This window comes from Natrix helvetica (assembly GCF_964273705.1).
Source record: "Natrix helvetica genome assembly, chromosome: 2".
In the NCBI taxonomy this organism is placed as follows: Eukaryota; Metazoa; Chordata; class Lepidosauria; order Squamata; family Natricidae; genus Natrix; species Natrix helvetica.
Genome location: NC_138552.1, coordinates 287200674 through 287216921, shown reverse-complemented (window position 1 = coordinate 287216921; position 16248 = coordinate 287200674). Strand labels below are relative to the sequence as shown.

Genomic DNA, 16248 nt, shown 5'->3' with positions numbered 1-16248 from the left:
TGCAAGGATGAAGCCACAGCACTGGAAGCAATCACTCCAACTATATCTCTCACTCAAATGGGCCCAGAATTTATACCTACATCAATATTTCTCCACTTCTTAAACGTAGGACTTTTCATCTTGGTTTGTGGGCAGGAATCAGTTTGATACACACTTGTCATCCCCAGCTGAAAGATTCCTTCAAACCTTACCCTGGCAAGTGCCTGCAACAATCTCGGGTTATTATTAGCAAAACACAAAGCACACAAGCTATGCATCTTGCCAAATAAAAACCAACACCAATGACATAACTCCTAACCAGAATAACTGAGATAAACTCCACTGCAGGAATCATCAACTTTTTCAGGCCACAAATAAAATAGATTTGAAGAAAGTGAGAGAATACAAGATTCAGCTGCTTTTAAACACAGTGTAGACGCATAGGGTTGAAAGAGACCATGGAGGTCTTCTAGCCTAACCAATTGACCAGGGAAGAAATCCTCAGACTATACCGGGCAAATAGCTGTCTGGATTTTGCTTGAAAACCTCCAGAATTGGAGGACCCATGACTTCAGGCTGTTCCACGGCTTAACAGCTCTCACTAATCAGGAAATTCCTCCTTATTCTTGTAGGGAGTTAGGACCCACCCCTCTCCTAGGAAAATGAAATATTTTAGGAAATATTAAAAGGGCAGGATATTTACTCTAAAAGTGAGGCACAAACTCACACACATACCCTTTTGTCAACGGGCCATTAAGGCCTGAGCCAGGCTATTCTACATAACAAAGATCTACCCCCTTCGGCTCCAGGGTGATGGGATTAAGACATGGCCCTCAGGACGTGATAGGATTAGCCATCTACCCATCTCACCACATGGCACCTGGAAAGATGACATCATCTAGCAAGACTCAACCAAGCCTGGGACTCAAGGCCAGCCTACAGCAGGGGTGTCCAAACTTGGGAACTTTAAGACTTGTGGATTTCAACTCCAGAATTCCCCAGCCAGCCTGGCTGGGGAATTCTGGGAGTTGAAGTCCACAAGTCTTAAAGTTCCCAAGTTTTGACCCCTCTGGCCTACAGAGTTGCCCCTGCATGTGCCCATGGGAGTCTGACAACCAATCAGAACCCAAGCTCAAATTCAAAAGCCCAGAGAGGGCATAAAACCCGGGGACTCTCAGCATCTCTTCCCTTTTTTCTCCAGCATCTCAAGCCATGTGATCCTGTTCATCAATAAACCTTCTTTCCAAGCAGCTTCCATGTTTCCAGTGTCTTTTTCTCCACTTGGAACTGAACCCAGATGGACATCTCTTCCAACATTCTAAGTTTGTAAAGCTTCCACCCACTGGGCCCTTAGTTCCTGTCCTATCTTGAAGCACTACGAGAGAATAGGGGCAAGGGATTACATTTTGATATCTAAATAAAAGGTTATTATTTCAGATGGTTTTTGTTTTTTGTTTTGTTTTGGGGAGGGGACAAGATTGAGGGCAAAAGAAGAAGGGGATGACAGAGAATGAGGTGGCTGGATGGAGTCACCGAAGAAGTGAAGATGTTGGATAGCTATTTGTCTGAAACGGTATAGGGTTTCCTGCCTAGGCACGGGGTTGGACTAGAAGACCTCCAAGGTCCCTTCCAACTCTACTATTGTATTGTATTGTATTGTAAGTAGGCGGGAGCTTAAATGGACTCCAGACGATGGTAGAGGACAGGAAGGCCTGGAGGAACGTTGTCCATGGGGTCACGATGGGTCAGACACAACTTCACAATTAACAACAACAAAATATTTAATTGTTGAGAGAGAGATGAGGGGAACTTTCCCCTAATGGAAAGGGGATTGTATACTTATGCCATTAGGTATTTTTGTTCATTTTTACCGGATCTTTGCTGACTAATAAGTAGAGCTGAAGATTTAGAAATGAATTTATAGAAAAGGGAGTGAGGTGTGGAATAATTTGGTTGTATTATAAGAGGTAGTGGTAAATTGCTAATGTTAAATATACCTTTTGGAGAATAAAGAGGGAAGTTCCTTCCTCCACCCTCCACCCCTCTCTCGGGTTCTGCACTCTCTAAATAATTTTAAAAAATATTTCCGTATATAAGCTCTTTCTATCTGTTTAATAGGGTTAATAAAATTGGGCTAATAATCTCCACTCATACTCCCAAACTACACCAATTCTTCCTGTGAAATGGCAATTCCAAATTATTTATAAGTGATAACGTATCGAAAATCAAAAGAACCATCAAGCGCACTTGAAAAAGTCCACTTTACAATCAACAATCTCAATTTACAAACAGTTCACTCGAGTTCTAAACCAGAGTATTTTTCTGCCTAAAGAAAAATATATTGGCCTATATTTTACCGGAAAAGTTAACTTCCACAGCAAATAAAGAAAACTGGGGGGGGGGGGGGGACTCAGCTCCAGTTCCAGTCCAGAGGATTTAATTCATTATCGCATGCTGAATTTACTGAAGCCCCTGTCACGATGCAGAGATGGCGACCAGATTAAATGACTTCATAATAATTTCATGAAGGGCAGTATCAACAGCTGCCATCAAAGAGGCTTTATGAAACTCGTACATTCAGACAGGATCTCTCTCTTTCTCTTTCTCTCTCTCCAAATGATAGACGCTGCCTAGAGAAGGTTGCATTTCCAATGGCAGTCATGGCGAACCATTTTGGTGCCGAGTGCCCAAAGCACGTGCACCCCCAAAATGCAATGCCAGTACCTCAACCCCGCGCATGACCTGCCCACTGTGCATGCACCCCCTTCAGCCCATTTTTGGCTTCCAGGTTGGTGCAGGCGGCTTTCCAGGCCCAAAACGGGGCGTGGGGGGCATGTATGCACACACGTGTGAACCTGCAAAATGCAATGCAAACACCCCCCCCCCCGTGCATGCACACCAACCCAATGCGTGCATGCGTGCCCCCCTGCATGCACTCTGTGCATGTACAGCAGAGACCCGGAGACCACTGGCTGGCATGCATGCACGGTGGAACTGGGCTCGGCTCGGCCAATGGCTGGCGTGCCCGTAGAGAAGGCTCTGCATGCCACCTGTGCCACGTGTGCCATACTTCACCATCACGGTCCTATGGCCTTCCCAAAAAGTAGAGTTGTGAATTAGACGGAGCCCTTCAATCTAATCTAAACATTATATAATCCTATTCTGATGAGAGTGTCAATGTGTCCAGCTGATTAAATCAATACCAAAGTTCACTTCTTCTCTGCTTTGTCCCTTCCTATTTATATTTACCCCGCTGTGTTTTTTCTGAAGGCCTTATATAAGGTGTAGAGCTCTATCAGTCATGTGAACACAGTCAAGCGCTCTCAAAAGTAACTACAGTCGTGATATCGGCAAGAAGAGACTAGTTTCCCATAAAGTCTGGTAACCACAGAGCCCTCTCATACATTCCTAGAGTAAGATTCTACATTTAGGCAAGAAAAACGGAACGCACAGGTACAGTATAGGTGGTACCTTGCTCAACAGTAGTAACTGTGAAAGGGATCTTGGAGTCCTAAAAGGACAACCATTTAAATAGGAGCCAGCCGTGTGCAGCAGCTGCCAAAAAAGCCAACACAGTCCTAGGCTGCATCAACAGAGGGATAGAATCAAGATCAGGTGAAGTGTTAATACCACTTTATAATGCCTTGGTAAGGCCACACTTGGAATACTGCATTCAGTTCTGGTCACCACGATGTAAAAAAGATGTGGAGACTCTAGAAAGAGTGCAGAGAAGAGCAACAAAGATGATTAGGGGACTGGAGACTAAAACATATGAAGAACGGTTGCAGGAACTGGGTATGTCTAGGTTAATGAAAAGGAGGACTAGGGGAGACATGATAGCAGTGTTCCAATATCTCAGGGTTTTCCACAAAGAAGAGGGAGTCAAGCTGTTCTCCAAAGCACCTGAGGGTAGAACAAGAAGCAATGGGTGGAAACTAATCAAGGAGAGAAGCAACTTAGAACTGAGGAGAAATTTCCTGACAGTTAGAACAATTAATCAGTGGAACAGCTTGCCTCCAGAAGTTGTGAATGCCCCAACACTGGAAGTCTTTAAGAAGATGTTGGATAGCCATTTGTCTGAAATGGTATCGGGTTTCCTGCCTAGGCAGGGGGTTGGACTAGAAGACCTCCAAGGTCCCTTCCAACTCTGCTATTGTACTGTATTGCATTGTATTACTAAGTTGAACCCTACATTAAGCTAGAAGAGATATTTAAACCTCTTCACAGAAGGGAAAAACAAAACCACTGTTAGCTGTGATAGTAAAATTTAGCCATGTTCTTAATCTAGATTAAAGTGACCATCAGGTTTAGTTATCCATTCTCAGTGGCCCAGTTTGGTCAAACTAAGCCCAAAATACAAAGCATGCTAAAAATATAGCTAAGTACATATCATTATGGCAGTGTATTTTTACATCAGCTACTGAAATAGGATAAAGTAAGGGAATATAGCTGGGGGAAAAATGAAATTTTACTGATTCTTTTTATGTAGACATGGCCTTTCTGAAATTCCTATGCATCAATCACTAATTCCCAATTTGGCTAAATGTTATCCTAACAAATATGCCATCTGAACTGCCTGCTTCACTCTAGAAAAGCAAGTTCTAATAAACTGTCTCTTAAATCATGCTAGGAATTTTTCTGATTTTTCCATGAAAATGGAAGGGACAATTGGGAGTTGAAAGGAATGAAGGCTGAGTGGTGATTCACATGAGCTTCTGAAAGAGAAGACGAGACTGGACGAAACGATCCTTGGATCCTTGTGAAATAAATTTTCGTTTAAAACTGCCAGAGTCTTTCTTTTTTTCCTTTTTGATTTTTAAAGAGTTCCCATATGGAAACGTAGGATGATTTCAGAAAGACAAAATGCTTAAAAAATGAACGCAGAAGGAAAGAGCCAAAGGCTGATGGAACTTAAAGCCCTAATAATTTATATATATATATCACATGCAGATAAAAAGGTGGAACTGGAGGCAGTTTGCACAAACTATGCACGCTGCATCTTAATGCCCCGAGAGACATCCCAGGAGAAGAGCCAGAGGGGAGAACATAATGTAAGAAGTTTAGAAACTTGGCTTTCCCCATAAAAAAAAAGGGGACTGCCCATTCTGTCGAGCGGTGCACCCCTCGCGATAAATTTGAGTCAGCACTACAACCAACAGCTCTGCAGTCTTCCGAAGGGAAGCTGATCAGGTGGTTGCAGAGCCCCTGGAAACGGCAGTACGATGCAGCTGAAGAAGGAAAGCACAACCCACAGACAAACTGTGGCTCGGCTGGAGTGCAAACCAAGCGTTGCGTCTGAATCTTCCAGGGAAATGATGCACTGAAGGCTACAGCGGAGAGAGTGAGGTACGTTTCCTTTGGCTCTTCTCTTTGCCTCCTTTTATGACCCGATCCTCTTGCCCGAGAAAGAGGTGTGCGCGCGCGTTGGTGTGTTATGTGCCTAAAATTTAAAAAAATAAAAATCGAGAGAGACAGAGAAACTGGGGGAAAATACCAGGGGGAAAGAAACTGTTGTCTAACTTGGCAGTTCCCTGCACTAGCAGTGATCTGCTGCAGTGACGGCGCTTAAATCTTTGATTTGGTCCTGAAAATGTTTCTCTCTTGGGAAAAAAGGGGAATAGGGCTCGGGTAAGAATGGAGAAGAAGCAGAGAGGAAACACAGGCAGGGAAGCGTGCCTTTAATATTCTCCGAAAGCATCTTGGAGAATTGTTGAGAATATCCTCAGCAATTTCTAAGCATGCCTTAAAATTGCTCCGAATGCATCTTGGAACCCAGGGGTGCCGTTTGCTCTTGCGTGCCTTATAGGCATGGCTAAGGGAGCTGCTATAACGACGGCTGGCATCGGAAGACCTAACGCTGACATCCAGCTCTGTCTGCCTGCCACCTTTGCACAGAAGCATCGTTTTATAACGGAAAGAATATCCGAGAGACAAACCGGGGATTCAGATTGCTTGAGATGGGAGAGAAAGCGGACATTGTGCAACCTTTGGAAGAGTCTAGCAGTTTGGGAAGAATGCTACCATTAGGAGCTGGAGGAGGATGGGAGAGTGGAAAAGGGGAAGGGAGAGAGATGAGGTGGAAACAGATCGGGGCTGTTTTGACAGACAGCAAGACAGGGGGATGGAGAGCTTCCTTGGAAATAAGCATGTTTTTTTCGGCACCATTAAGGACGATGCCACAGGGGTGAGGGTATGTCTGACTTTATTAAAATGCAATTCCACTGCCAAGGGGTAAGTGCTTTCCCCCCACCCAGAAAAAACAACCAGCCTTCTAAAATGTGCAATAAACTGGGCATGTGTTACATGTTTGCTTCTAGGCAGCCATGGAGAACCGGATCTTGAAGGCATCGCTTGGCGTCCTGGCTCTTCTCGTCTTCATACCAGCCATTCAGGGTATTTGTCCGTCTTTTTGTTCATGCTCAGGAAACGACAGAAACGTGGACTGTTCTGGCAGAAACCTGACCACCCTGCCCTACGGACTTCAGGACAACATCACCTCTTTGAATTTGTCGTATAATCGCTTTGTGGAGCTCGATCACCAGCTGACTCAGTTTGCCAATTTGAGAACCCTGGATGTTTCCAACAATTGGCTTCGGAGCCTCCCGGCTCAACTGCCCAAGTCCCTGTGGGAAATATATGCCACGCACAACAGCATCAGGGTTCTCCAAAAGCTTGACACGGCTTACCAGTGGAACCTTAAAGTCCTCGACGTCTCGAGGAACATGGTGGAAAGGGCTGTGCTGATTAACAACACGATGAGCAGCCTCGTGTTCCTCAACCTCAGCAGCAACAAGCTTTGGACTGTCCCCACCAACATTCCCATCAACGTGGAGACAGTGGATCTATCCCACAACTTCTTGTCGCAAATCCTCCACGGCACCCTGAGGAGGCTCAGCCGTCTGTCCCAACTTTATCTGCACAACAATAAGTTCGCCTACATCCCGGATAAAGCCTTTGACCAGCTGGCTCAGCTACAACTCATCACCCTTTACAACAATCCCTGGGCATGCCGGGATAAACCACTAGCCCTCTCTTATTTGCAGGATTGGGTAGGTAAAACGCAAGCCACCATCTTTGGGGTGCCGTGCCCGGAGGAGGAAGAGGACACTGTGTCATGGGAAGGCTCCGGGCCTTTCTCAGCTACTCCAACCATGGCCCAGAAACATCTCTTCGTGAAAGCCATAAAGGCAGTGGATACAACGGACTCGGCCGAAGCGACTGAACAGAGTGAATTCGCGTATGAACAAGAGTCCGGAATGGCAGACATCAATGTAAATACCACTGATGACCCAATCGTAGAATTCACCAGCACCGACAGGCCACTGGCTCCCTACCCAGATAATTTCGGCACAGAGGACCTTAATTCTTTCGAAGTGGCTGCAGCCACGCACATGGTCTACATCCAAGATACCACCTCTGCCAAGTCCCGCCCAAAAGGTCTGGCCGAAGTCCCCACGATTCCTATGACCTTGAGGATCACCAGCGGGGTGCCTACAAACTACCCAAAGAAACAACAAAGCACAACAATCAAGAAAGAAGAACGTGCCACAAAAAGTAGCCCGCGGGCACCTTCCAAAGCAAATGTGCCCAGGGGGTATTTGTTCTCCGCTGTCATGCTTGCTGTGGTGGCCCTGGCAACGGGCAGTAATTTGTGTTTAAGTGAATGAATTGCTTCATTATTCCATATTAATAACATGTCTGGGGAGGGGGAGGGGGAAGAGAAATGCTCCTGTTCCACAATGAATTACTGTAGATGCAAGAAGAAATGCCTGTTTTAAGATTCTGAAATATGACCGAAGACTATAATAACTCCTCTTTGAATGGCAGGGCTGCAGAAAAATCACGTCTTGGTAACCAAGCTGCTACTTACTTAAATTATGTCTTACTGAATTAAGAAAATAAAAAAAGGAAGAAAATTAGACCCAATAATACGATTGTTTTTATGAAATGTGTTATTTTGTATTTACATTTTTAATTTTCTTCACAAAAATATTTAAAAATGTCAGTATTTTCTGTATTTGGTTATGAATAGTTTTGTCATTAAACATCTGGAAACAAAAACGTTCCCAGGTCTGCGTTATACAGAGTTGCCAGAGAGAAAACTTTTGAATACATAAGTGCTAATTCTTTACTAAAGATGACAATGCATAAAAGGGGGGAAAAAGAGGGGGGGGGAGATAAAGATATCTAAAACACAATTACTTCTAACCACGGTTTGTTGCCATAACTCTTACTAACATCCTAGAGGAGATAGTAGGACACGAGGTTATTTGCCAGCTCCCATCAAGTTTTCATTTAGTATTCATATCTAATTACTGTTTAAATAGGCCTGGGAACCTGTCGTCCTTTTCCAGAAAGACTTGACTTATTCATTAAAGTTATGCCATATTTCTCTTTCATTCAGAGCTGAAGGTAATGCACAAAGTGTTCTCTCATTTCCCCCACAACAACCTTGAAAGGTAGGCTGGCCCGAGAATGAATGACTGGCTCAATGTCACCTCAAGGTTGTGGGGCAGGGAACGTGGCGGGTCCCATCCCCGAGGGAGATACACTTGGTGGGACCCAGAAGAAGGGCCTTCTTCGTGGTGGCTCCCTCTCTCTGGAACATCATCCCCCCCCCAGAGATTAGAACGGCCCCCACTCTAATGCTCTTCCGGAAGGCACTGAAGGCCTGGTTTTGCCAGCGGTCCTGGGAAACCCAAAGCGGGATGGAGCCCATTAAATGGCTCGTGTGATTGGCTGTCGCTGGGGCAGGAGGTGGGGGGATGATTTTATTACATTAATTGATTTTATTACATTAATTTATTTGATTTTTTATTAGTTTTACTGTTTTTAGATGTAGTTTTTATATTCTGTAAGCAGCCTTGAGTGGCCATGGGTGAATAGCTGGCAATATAAATTTAATAATAATAATAATAATAATAATAATAATAACAATAACAATAACAATAACAATAACAATAACAACAATAATAATAATAATAATAATAATAATAATAATAATAATAATAATAATAATAATAATAATAATAATAATAATAATAATAATAATAATCCCATCCCTGGGTCACTCCTGGGCCAGCGAGTACCCTGACCGCTACTCACAGCAAACAAACAATGGTTTAAATATTTCATAGCTAACCCACAGCTCTCTTAACATCATAACCCTCCACATAGGTTGAAAGTCAACATCAATGGCCCCATGCTCACTGCGCATCAGGTTGGGGAGAGCGGACCTATTTTATTTTGTTCATCAAATTTCTACCCAACGGTCAGCCCTGCGAGGCAGGAAAGGTCAACCACACAAGCATAGCATAGCAATAGCACCTAGACTTATATACCGCTTCGCAGTGCTTTTACAGCCCTCTCTAAGCGGTTTTACAGAGTCAGTGTATTGCCCCCAACAATTTGGGTCCTCATTTTATCCACCTTGGAAGGATGGAAGGCTGAGTCTACCTTGAGCCTGGTGAGATTTGAACTGCCAAATACAGGCAGCTGGCAGACAGCAGAAGTAGCCTGAAGTACTGCACTCTAACCACTGCACCAGCACAGCATGGATTCAAATTAATGCTCTTTACTGCTGTAGAGCAAAATAACAGAATCTTGCAAGCTGGTTTGAGTGTCTCTCTGACCCAGCTTGTACTAAACAAAATCCAGGGGTTATTTTGGGTTTCTTCATGTGCTTTCCTCTTTGTCATGCCGAGTAATATTTTCTGAAGGTTCCCCCTCCCCACAGTTTGCTCACTCCCTTCTCATTGCTAAGGCCAGCTCTCCATTCTTTCACCGTACAGGAACCATTTTTCATTGATAAATGAACACTGTCAAGGTGAGCCAGTTTTGCACTTTTGAGGGCTTAGAACAGAGGTGGGGAACGATGGCCTCTTGATGACTTGCAGACTTCAACTCCCAGAATTCCTGAGCCAGTCAGGCATGGGATTCTGGGAGTTGAAGTCCGCAAGTCATAAATGGGCCATCGTTCCCCAACCTTGGTTTAGCACCACAAACCGAGATAAATAAATACGTTTGCATCACTTAAATCAGGTGAACATGGTATATAATAAAGTGTCCTGACGTGCCATGCAGGTGTGGGCATCCAGAGCAATCAAGGAGCTGCCTACCTAGCTCCGGATGGAGCTCCGAAGGCATCCATTATTGCTTAATGGGTTCCTTCAGAATGTACAGCCTTGAATTGATTACCTAAACCTCAAGTCTCCTTTGTTTAAGCTTAATGCAGTTTCTATTCATAAAGCAGGGAGGGTGGGAGTTTCATTATGAGCCGCGAACAAAAGGGGTCAGGCAGAGGTGGAATTGCCATGAAGCTTCATTGATGAGAACCTGGCTGGCTGGAAGGAGTCCAAGCTTTAGTATCTTCTTTGCAAAACCATTCTGGTGTGCTTCGGATACTGGAGTGCTATAAACCTAAGTGCTCCTGCTATTGCTACTGCTCCCAAACTTCCTGGCCAGCAGAGACAGTGGCCATAACCATCTGGGAAATCTGGGAGATTGCAATCCTAATGTTTGGGAAAGGTTGGCATGAACCACACTGAATAGCGCAAATATACTGGATCCCAGTGTTTTTTTCCAGCCTTGGCAACTTGGGAAAAAAATGTGGTCTTCCAACTCCCAGAATTCCTCAACCAGCAAAGTTGAAGAGTGCTGATATGTACATCTCTTTTAAGTCAGGGGTGTCCAAACTTGGGACCTTTAAGACTTGTGGACTTCAACTCCCAGAATTCCCCAGCCAGCCATGCTGGCTGGGGAATTCTGGGAGTTGAAGTCCACAAGTCTTAAAGGTCCCAAGTTTGGACACCCCTGATTTTAAGTTGTCAAGGTTGTGTGTCAGTGGGCTCCAAAAGCCGAGACAACCACGATCATGGGAAACATATCCAGATACTATAGAATCGCCCTGGAGACATCTGGGCAAGTCAGAGATGTCACCAGCAAGAATAATGGGCAATAAAACCAGGTGAATCTTTGATTTACAACCATAATTTGGACCAGCGTTTCTATGGCTAAACAAGGGAGTTATTAAGTGAGTTGCACCCAATTCAATGACCTTTTTTTGGCACCATTGTTAAGTAAATCACTGCAGGTGTTAAGTGAAGCATGTGGTCGTTAAGCGAATCCAGTCCCCCTCCCATTGACTTTGTTGGTTGGAAGCTGGCTGAGAAAGTTGCCAATGCTGACCCCAGGACCACTACAACCATCGTAAATACATGCCTATTGTCAAGCACCCATATCATGTAGAATAGAATAGAATAAAAGAGTTGGAAGGGACCTTGGAGGTCTTCTAGTCCAACCCTTGCTTAGGCAGCAAACCCTACACCATTTCAGACAAATGGATATGCAACATCTTCTTAAAAACTTCCAGTGTTGGAGCATTCACAACTTCTGGAGGCAAGTTGTTCCACTGATTGTTAATTGTCATGAAATTTCTCCTTGATTCTAGGTTGCTTCTCTCCTTGATTAGTTTCCAGACATTGCTTCCTGTCCTGCCCTCAGATGCCTTGGAGAATAGCTTGACTCCCTCTTCTTTGTGGCAATCCCTGAGATATTGGAACACTGCTATCATGTCTCCCCTAGTCCTTCTTTTCATTAAACTAGACATACCCAGTTCCTGCAACTGTTCTTCATATATTTCAGCTTCCATTCCCCTAATCATCTTTGTTCCTCTTCTCTGCACACAAGTAAGAGGACCGGTTGTAGGTCACCTTTTTTTCCCTCAGTGCCACTGAATTCTGAGCAGTCACTAAATGAATGGTTGTAAGTCGAGGACTGCCTATAATTGATATGCGGGCAGGAAGTTAGGAAGGGCCACAAAATGCTTACAAGATGCAGCTGCTGCAATGTTTCTCACTTTAAGGCAGGCGGACTTCAACTCCCAGAATACCCCAAGCCAGCTGGCTGGGGTATTCTGGGTGTTGGAGTCCACCTGCCTTAAAGTGGTCCAGGTTGAGAAACACTGAGTTGCTGAAGAACAGAGAAGCTGCAGGAAGTTCCTACATGGTGAATACAGTGAGGATCCTGCCCCACCGAGCAATTATTGTGGTTCTGCTCTCTTTTCATCCCTACTGTCGTTGCCAAAGATGGCAGCGTCCAAGCAATGAAGGCTGCAAAGGAATCCAAGTCCCATTTCCCTTCGGAGAGTCTGCGGACGGCAGCTCCCTGACCCGAATGTAAATTTCCAGAGCTGGATGCAAAAGGTAGAGGGGCAGGATTGGCACAACTGCCTACTCCTCCTCTGCAGCTTCCCCAACAGGTTACATACTGCAGCAGCCATTTCCATGGTTACCCGAAGCAAGAGGATTCAGGAAAAAACGGAGGGCTGCTCCTCATTAGAAAAGCATATATTTTCCCCCACCACTGTGGATCAAAGGGAGCAGAATGGCAAAACAATGAAGGCGGCAGGAGAATTGACAAGCTCGGTGCATCGCTAGAGAAAGGCCGCATGCCAATTTCGTTAAGACCAGTTGCAATGGGGTCAGCTCAGGGAAAGGAACAGCCCAAGGGGCCTGGTGTAACTCACCTATGCCAAGACCAGAAAGACAAAGTAAAAATAAGATGCAGGTGCAACACACACACACACACATACACCAGTGGTGGGTTCCGGCCGGTACAGCCTGGTACAGCCGTACCGGTAGTAGTCAGGAGGCGCAGCTACCGTACTGGTATGGGGGCTTGTTGGCTCGTTTTTGCCCTCCCTAGCCCCCAGGAACACTTTGCAAGCCTCTCAAACCTTCTGCATGTCCATTTTTGCAAAGGGGGCGGGGTTTCAGTAGACCAAAAATGCTGTATTCAGTGTATAAGACGCACCCAGATTTTCACCCTCTTTTTTGGGGGGGAAAAGGTGCATCTTATACTCTGAAAAATACGGTAACTCTCATCCAGGAGGAACCATTTGCCATCTTAGCCGAGTATTTCTTGTGCTTTTAATTCTTTGACATTTCTGCTCATTTTCTGATAGGATTTCCAAAGAAGAGGAGGAGGAGGATGCCGGCAGCCACAAAGAAAGGCAGGGGGAAGAGAATCCAAATTTCAGGATCCTATGCAGGTATCAATTAATCAACATTACACATTGAGAACTACAGTGTTTTATGGGTGGTGCTGCAATTTTTCACCATGAACTGTCCGGATGGAATTCAAAGTGCTGGTTTTGACTTAAAAATATCCTCAGGCTTGGCACTTACAGGACTGCCGTCTCCACAAAGAAGCAGCCACTGAATTCGGCCAATGTGGACTTGCTGCCAACTTTCCCCGGAGAGCTGGGGCAAAGGGGCAGTCTTGTTTGGCGGCCGCCTCTCATTACGAAACAGCCTCGGGACATTAGGCTGGCACCATCAACCTAGAAACTGGCTTTCTAGAAATTATTGGCTTTCTATAAATGATGAAGACAGAACGTTTGAGAGGGCTTTTGGGTGTATAATCCCCATTGCATCGGGTGTTTTTCTTTTCTTGATTTTTACGTGTTCACGTTCAAAAGATTATTTTTCAAAGAGGCCTTTTCATCAATTACCTTCTGGTTTCTTGCATTTTGGAGCGGTATCTTGATGAGAAGGGAGTGATGTTTATTTAACTGAATACAGAAGAACAGAGTTGGAAAAGACTTCAGAGGTCTTCTAGTCCAACCACCTGCTCAAGCAGGAAACCGTATACTATTCCAGACAAGTGACTATGTAGTCTCTTCTCAAAGACCTCCAATAAAGGAGCACCCCCGAGAAGGGGTTCTCTGCCTGGTTGCTGGGTGGGTGTGGCCTGGTCAGCCTCCTGCGCCATGGCGGGGGTTGGTGTCATTTCTGCCCTCCCTGGGCTCCGGAGGCTTTCTCCGAGCTTCTGGGAGGACAAAAATGGCCTCCCCAGGTTCGGGAGGCCCTCTGGAGGCCAGAAACGGGCTCATTTTCCATTTCCCGAACTTCCGGGAGGCCTGTTTCTCGCCCTCCCCGAGCCTCTGTGTGTGCCCTGCACTTACCTGCATCCAAAAGGGGCCACAAGGGGACTCCTGGGAGGGGTGAGTGGGGCGGGGCCAGCCAGGAGTGGGATTTGGGGGTTCTCAGAACTGCACAGAATCTTAGCTAGAGGTTCCCCCAAACCCCTGCGAACCCCCAACAGCCCACCCCTGCCCACGAGTTCTGGAGGTGAACCTCTTCACTGATTAATTGTTCTCACTGAAAGGAAATTTCTCTTTTAAGTTTTAGATTGCATCTCTCTTCAACAAGTTTCCAGCCGTTACTCCATATTCTCCCCACAGGTGCATTTGAGAATAGACCCCTCTCTTCTTGGTGGCAGCCCCTCAAGTATTGGAGGACTGCTAGCATATCACCCCTAGTCCTAAACCTAAACACTCAAAGAGCCATTTGGACCCGTTTCCCACAGAAGAGAAAACACCGGGAGCCACAAAGGTCCTAACCGGAAGCCCCCTGTTCAATTCTGGAGCTGACCGGAAGTTCAGTTCCCCCACCATAGAGTCTCCTCCTAGAGCGGCGTCCTTTTTCCTCTACCTGTCATAACCGAAAGCCCTATCAATTGTGGAGACAACTGGAAAACCCTCCCCTTGCCATAGAGTCTTCTTCTGGTGCACTGTGCTTCTCTCCCCCCCACCCCCCACCGGAAGCTCCTCTCAAAATTGTGGCGTCGACCGGTGATGGAGCCGCAGCAGGGGGAAGAAAGAGCCACATGCGGCTCCAGAGCCGCAGTTTGCTGACCCCTGAACTAGAATGTTTTACAGATCTATTACAAATCTTTCAGAGACGTGTTAGTAGATGGCTGGGTTAGGAGCACCTGTTGTATAGAAACGCAGGAAACTGGCCACAGGGATTAAGGTGCCTCTCAAGGAAATTTGTCCTCCCACAGACGACTCTTTTAGGACTTTGAACATCTTTTAGGATCTACCATGACCTTACAACAATGATGGCTAACCTTTTTGTCGTGTGCCGAAAGCATTTGCGTGCGCGACAGCGCGTACCCATATCCATAATGCAATGCCACGTGCAGCACCCCCGTGCGTCCCTCCCCCCAGCACATGCGCCCTCCCCCACCCCCGTTTTGGGCCTAGGCCTCCCTACAGCCTCCCGGGATGAAAAATGGGCCACAGGGGGGAGCCCACCTGCATGCACGTCTCCATGTGCCGTGTATGCACGGCAGAGACCCGAAAATCAGCTGGCTGCTGGGAGGCATGCACGCATGCACGGCGGAGCTGAGCTGGGGTGACGGCTCACGTGCCCGCAAAGGTGTGCCATAGGTTCGCCATCACAAACATGTCACTAGCTCACACTGCGGGCCTCAAGATTCAAACCTTGTGACTGGGCAGTATAGCCTGTGCCACCTTTTCTCTCACATCGTATGTGAACTCATGGCTTTTTGATGCTCCAGCTCCATATTGGTATCGTCTACATGTCTTCTGACTATAAGGCCCAAAATTCCCACTCAGTCTAGGGACATCAGTTTAGTGAAAGCTCAGCTAGCTTGAGGCTTCCTTGAATCAAATGTTCTCCAAGAATCACGGACAGGAATGATGGGTTGATCTGCTGTGATATAAAGCAAGTAGGTTCAGAATACAAAAAGTCATCATTTAAAGGTTTCAAACCCATTTCCATAAGACAAGGAGAGGCAGAGTCTGGGGGTTGAGTCAAGAGAGGAATCAGCCTGGAGTTCTTACATTGCCACAAGAGATTGAAGTCCAACCTCCCTTGAGTTCTGTTGACTCTTACCTAGTGCCAGATTTCTGCTGATAGGTTGACTAAATTCTTGCGTGTAAGTGCGAGCAATAAATCTTCTTAATTGGAACTTAACATATGGCCCTGATTCTTCCAGCCTGTCAAAGCTCCATGTACATACAGAATAGGGAAAAACAGGTGAAAGCAATAGCCAACTTCCTTCAGTAGAATATGTTGTATAACCTGATTATGTCCAGCGTATTAGCTGCAATATTTACCAGCGGTTCATTTTCAGTTTTGAATGTTGAGTTCCAAAGAAAGAGTGCAGAATCAGGAAATGTTGGTCTCACCGTATCAGCAGCCCAAGGCCTGCGTTTCTGCAAAACGCACATGGGCTGCCCCACAAAGGTCAAAACCTTTCACACCAAAGAAAAAGAGGCACATGCTACTTTAAAAAAAAAAGGCAGAGGCAACCAAATTTACCGCCACCCACGCTCCTTTCTAAAACAAGTAGCTGTCAAAGAGAGAGAGAGAGAAAGAGGAAGTGAATGCACACCTAAAACTTGGATGTTTTGAAAAAGGTTTAGAATGTAATGCTGGGGAGGGATCCTTTTGGTGG

General features: G+C 45.7%; 2 protein-coding genes across 3 annotated transcripts in view; one reads left to right on the top strand and one right to left on the bottom strand.

Moving 5' to 3' along the window:
* NF1 (neurofibromin 1) overlaps nucleotides 1-16248 on the bottom strand; it is a 287036-nt gene that overhangs the window by 105825 nt on the left and 164963 nt on the right. The gene's annotated exons all lie outside the window — the stretch shown is intronic.
* On the top strand, nucleotides 4847-8052 carry OMG (oligodendrocyte myelin glycoprotein). Its single transcript, XM_081940059.1, has 2 exons — nucleotides 4847-5325; nucleotides 6297-8052. Exon 2 carries the CDS (start codon nucleotides 6303-6305, stop codon nucleotides 7644-7646), a length of 1344 nt encoding a protein of 447 aa, XP_081796185.1. The 5' UTR covers nucleotides 4847-5325; nucleotides 6297-6302; the 3' UTR covers nucleotides 7647-8052.

Excerpts from the sequence above, each read along its gene's own strand:
- OMG (XM_081940059.1), top strand. The coding sequence starts at position 6,303 with ATGGAGAACCGGATCTTGAAGGCATCGCTTGGCGTCCTGGCTCTTCTC.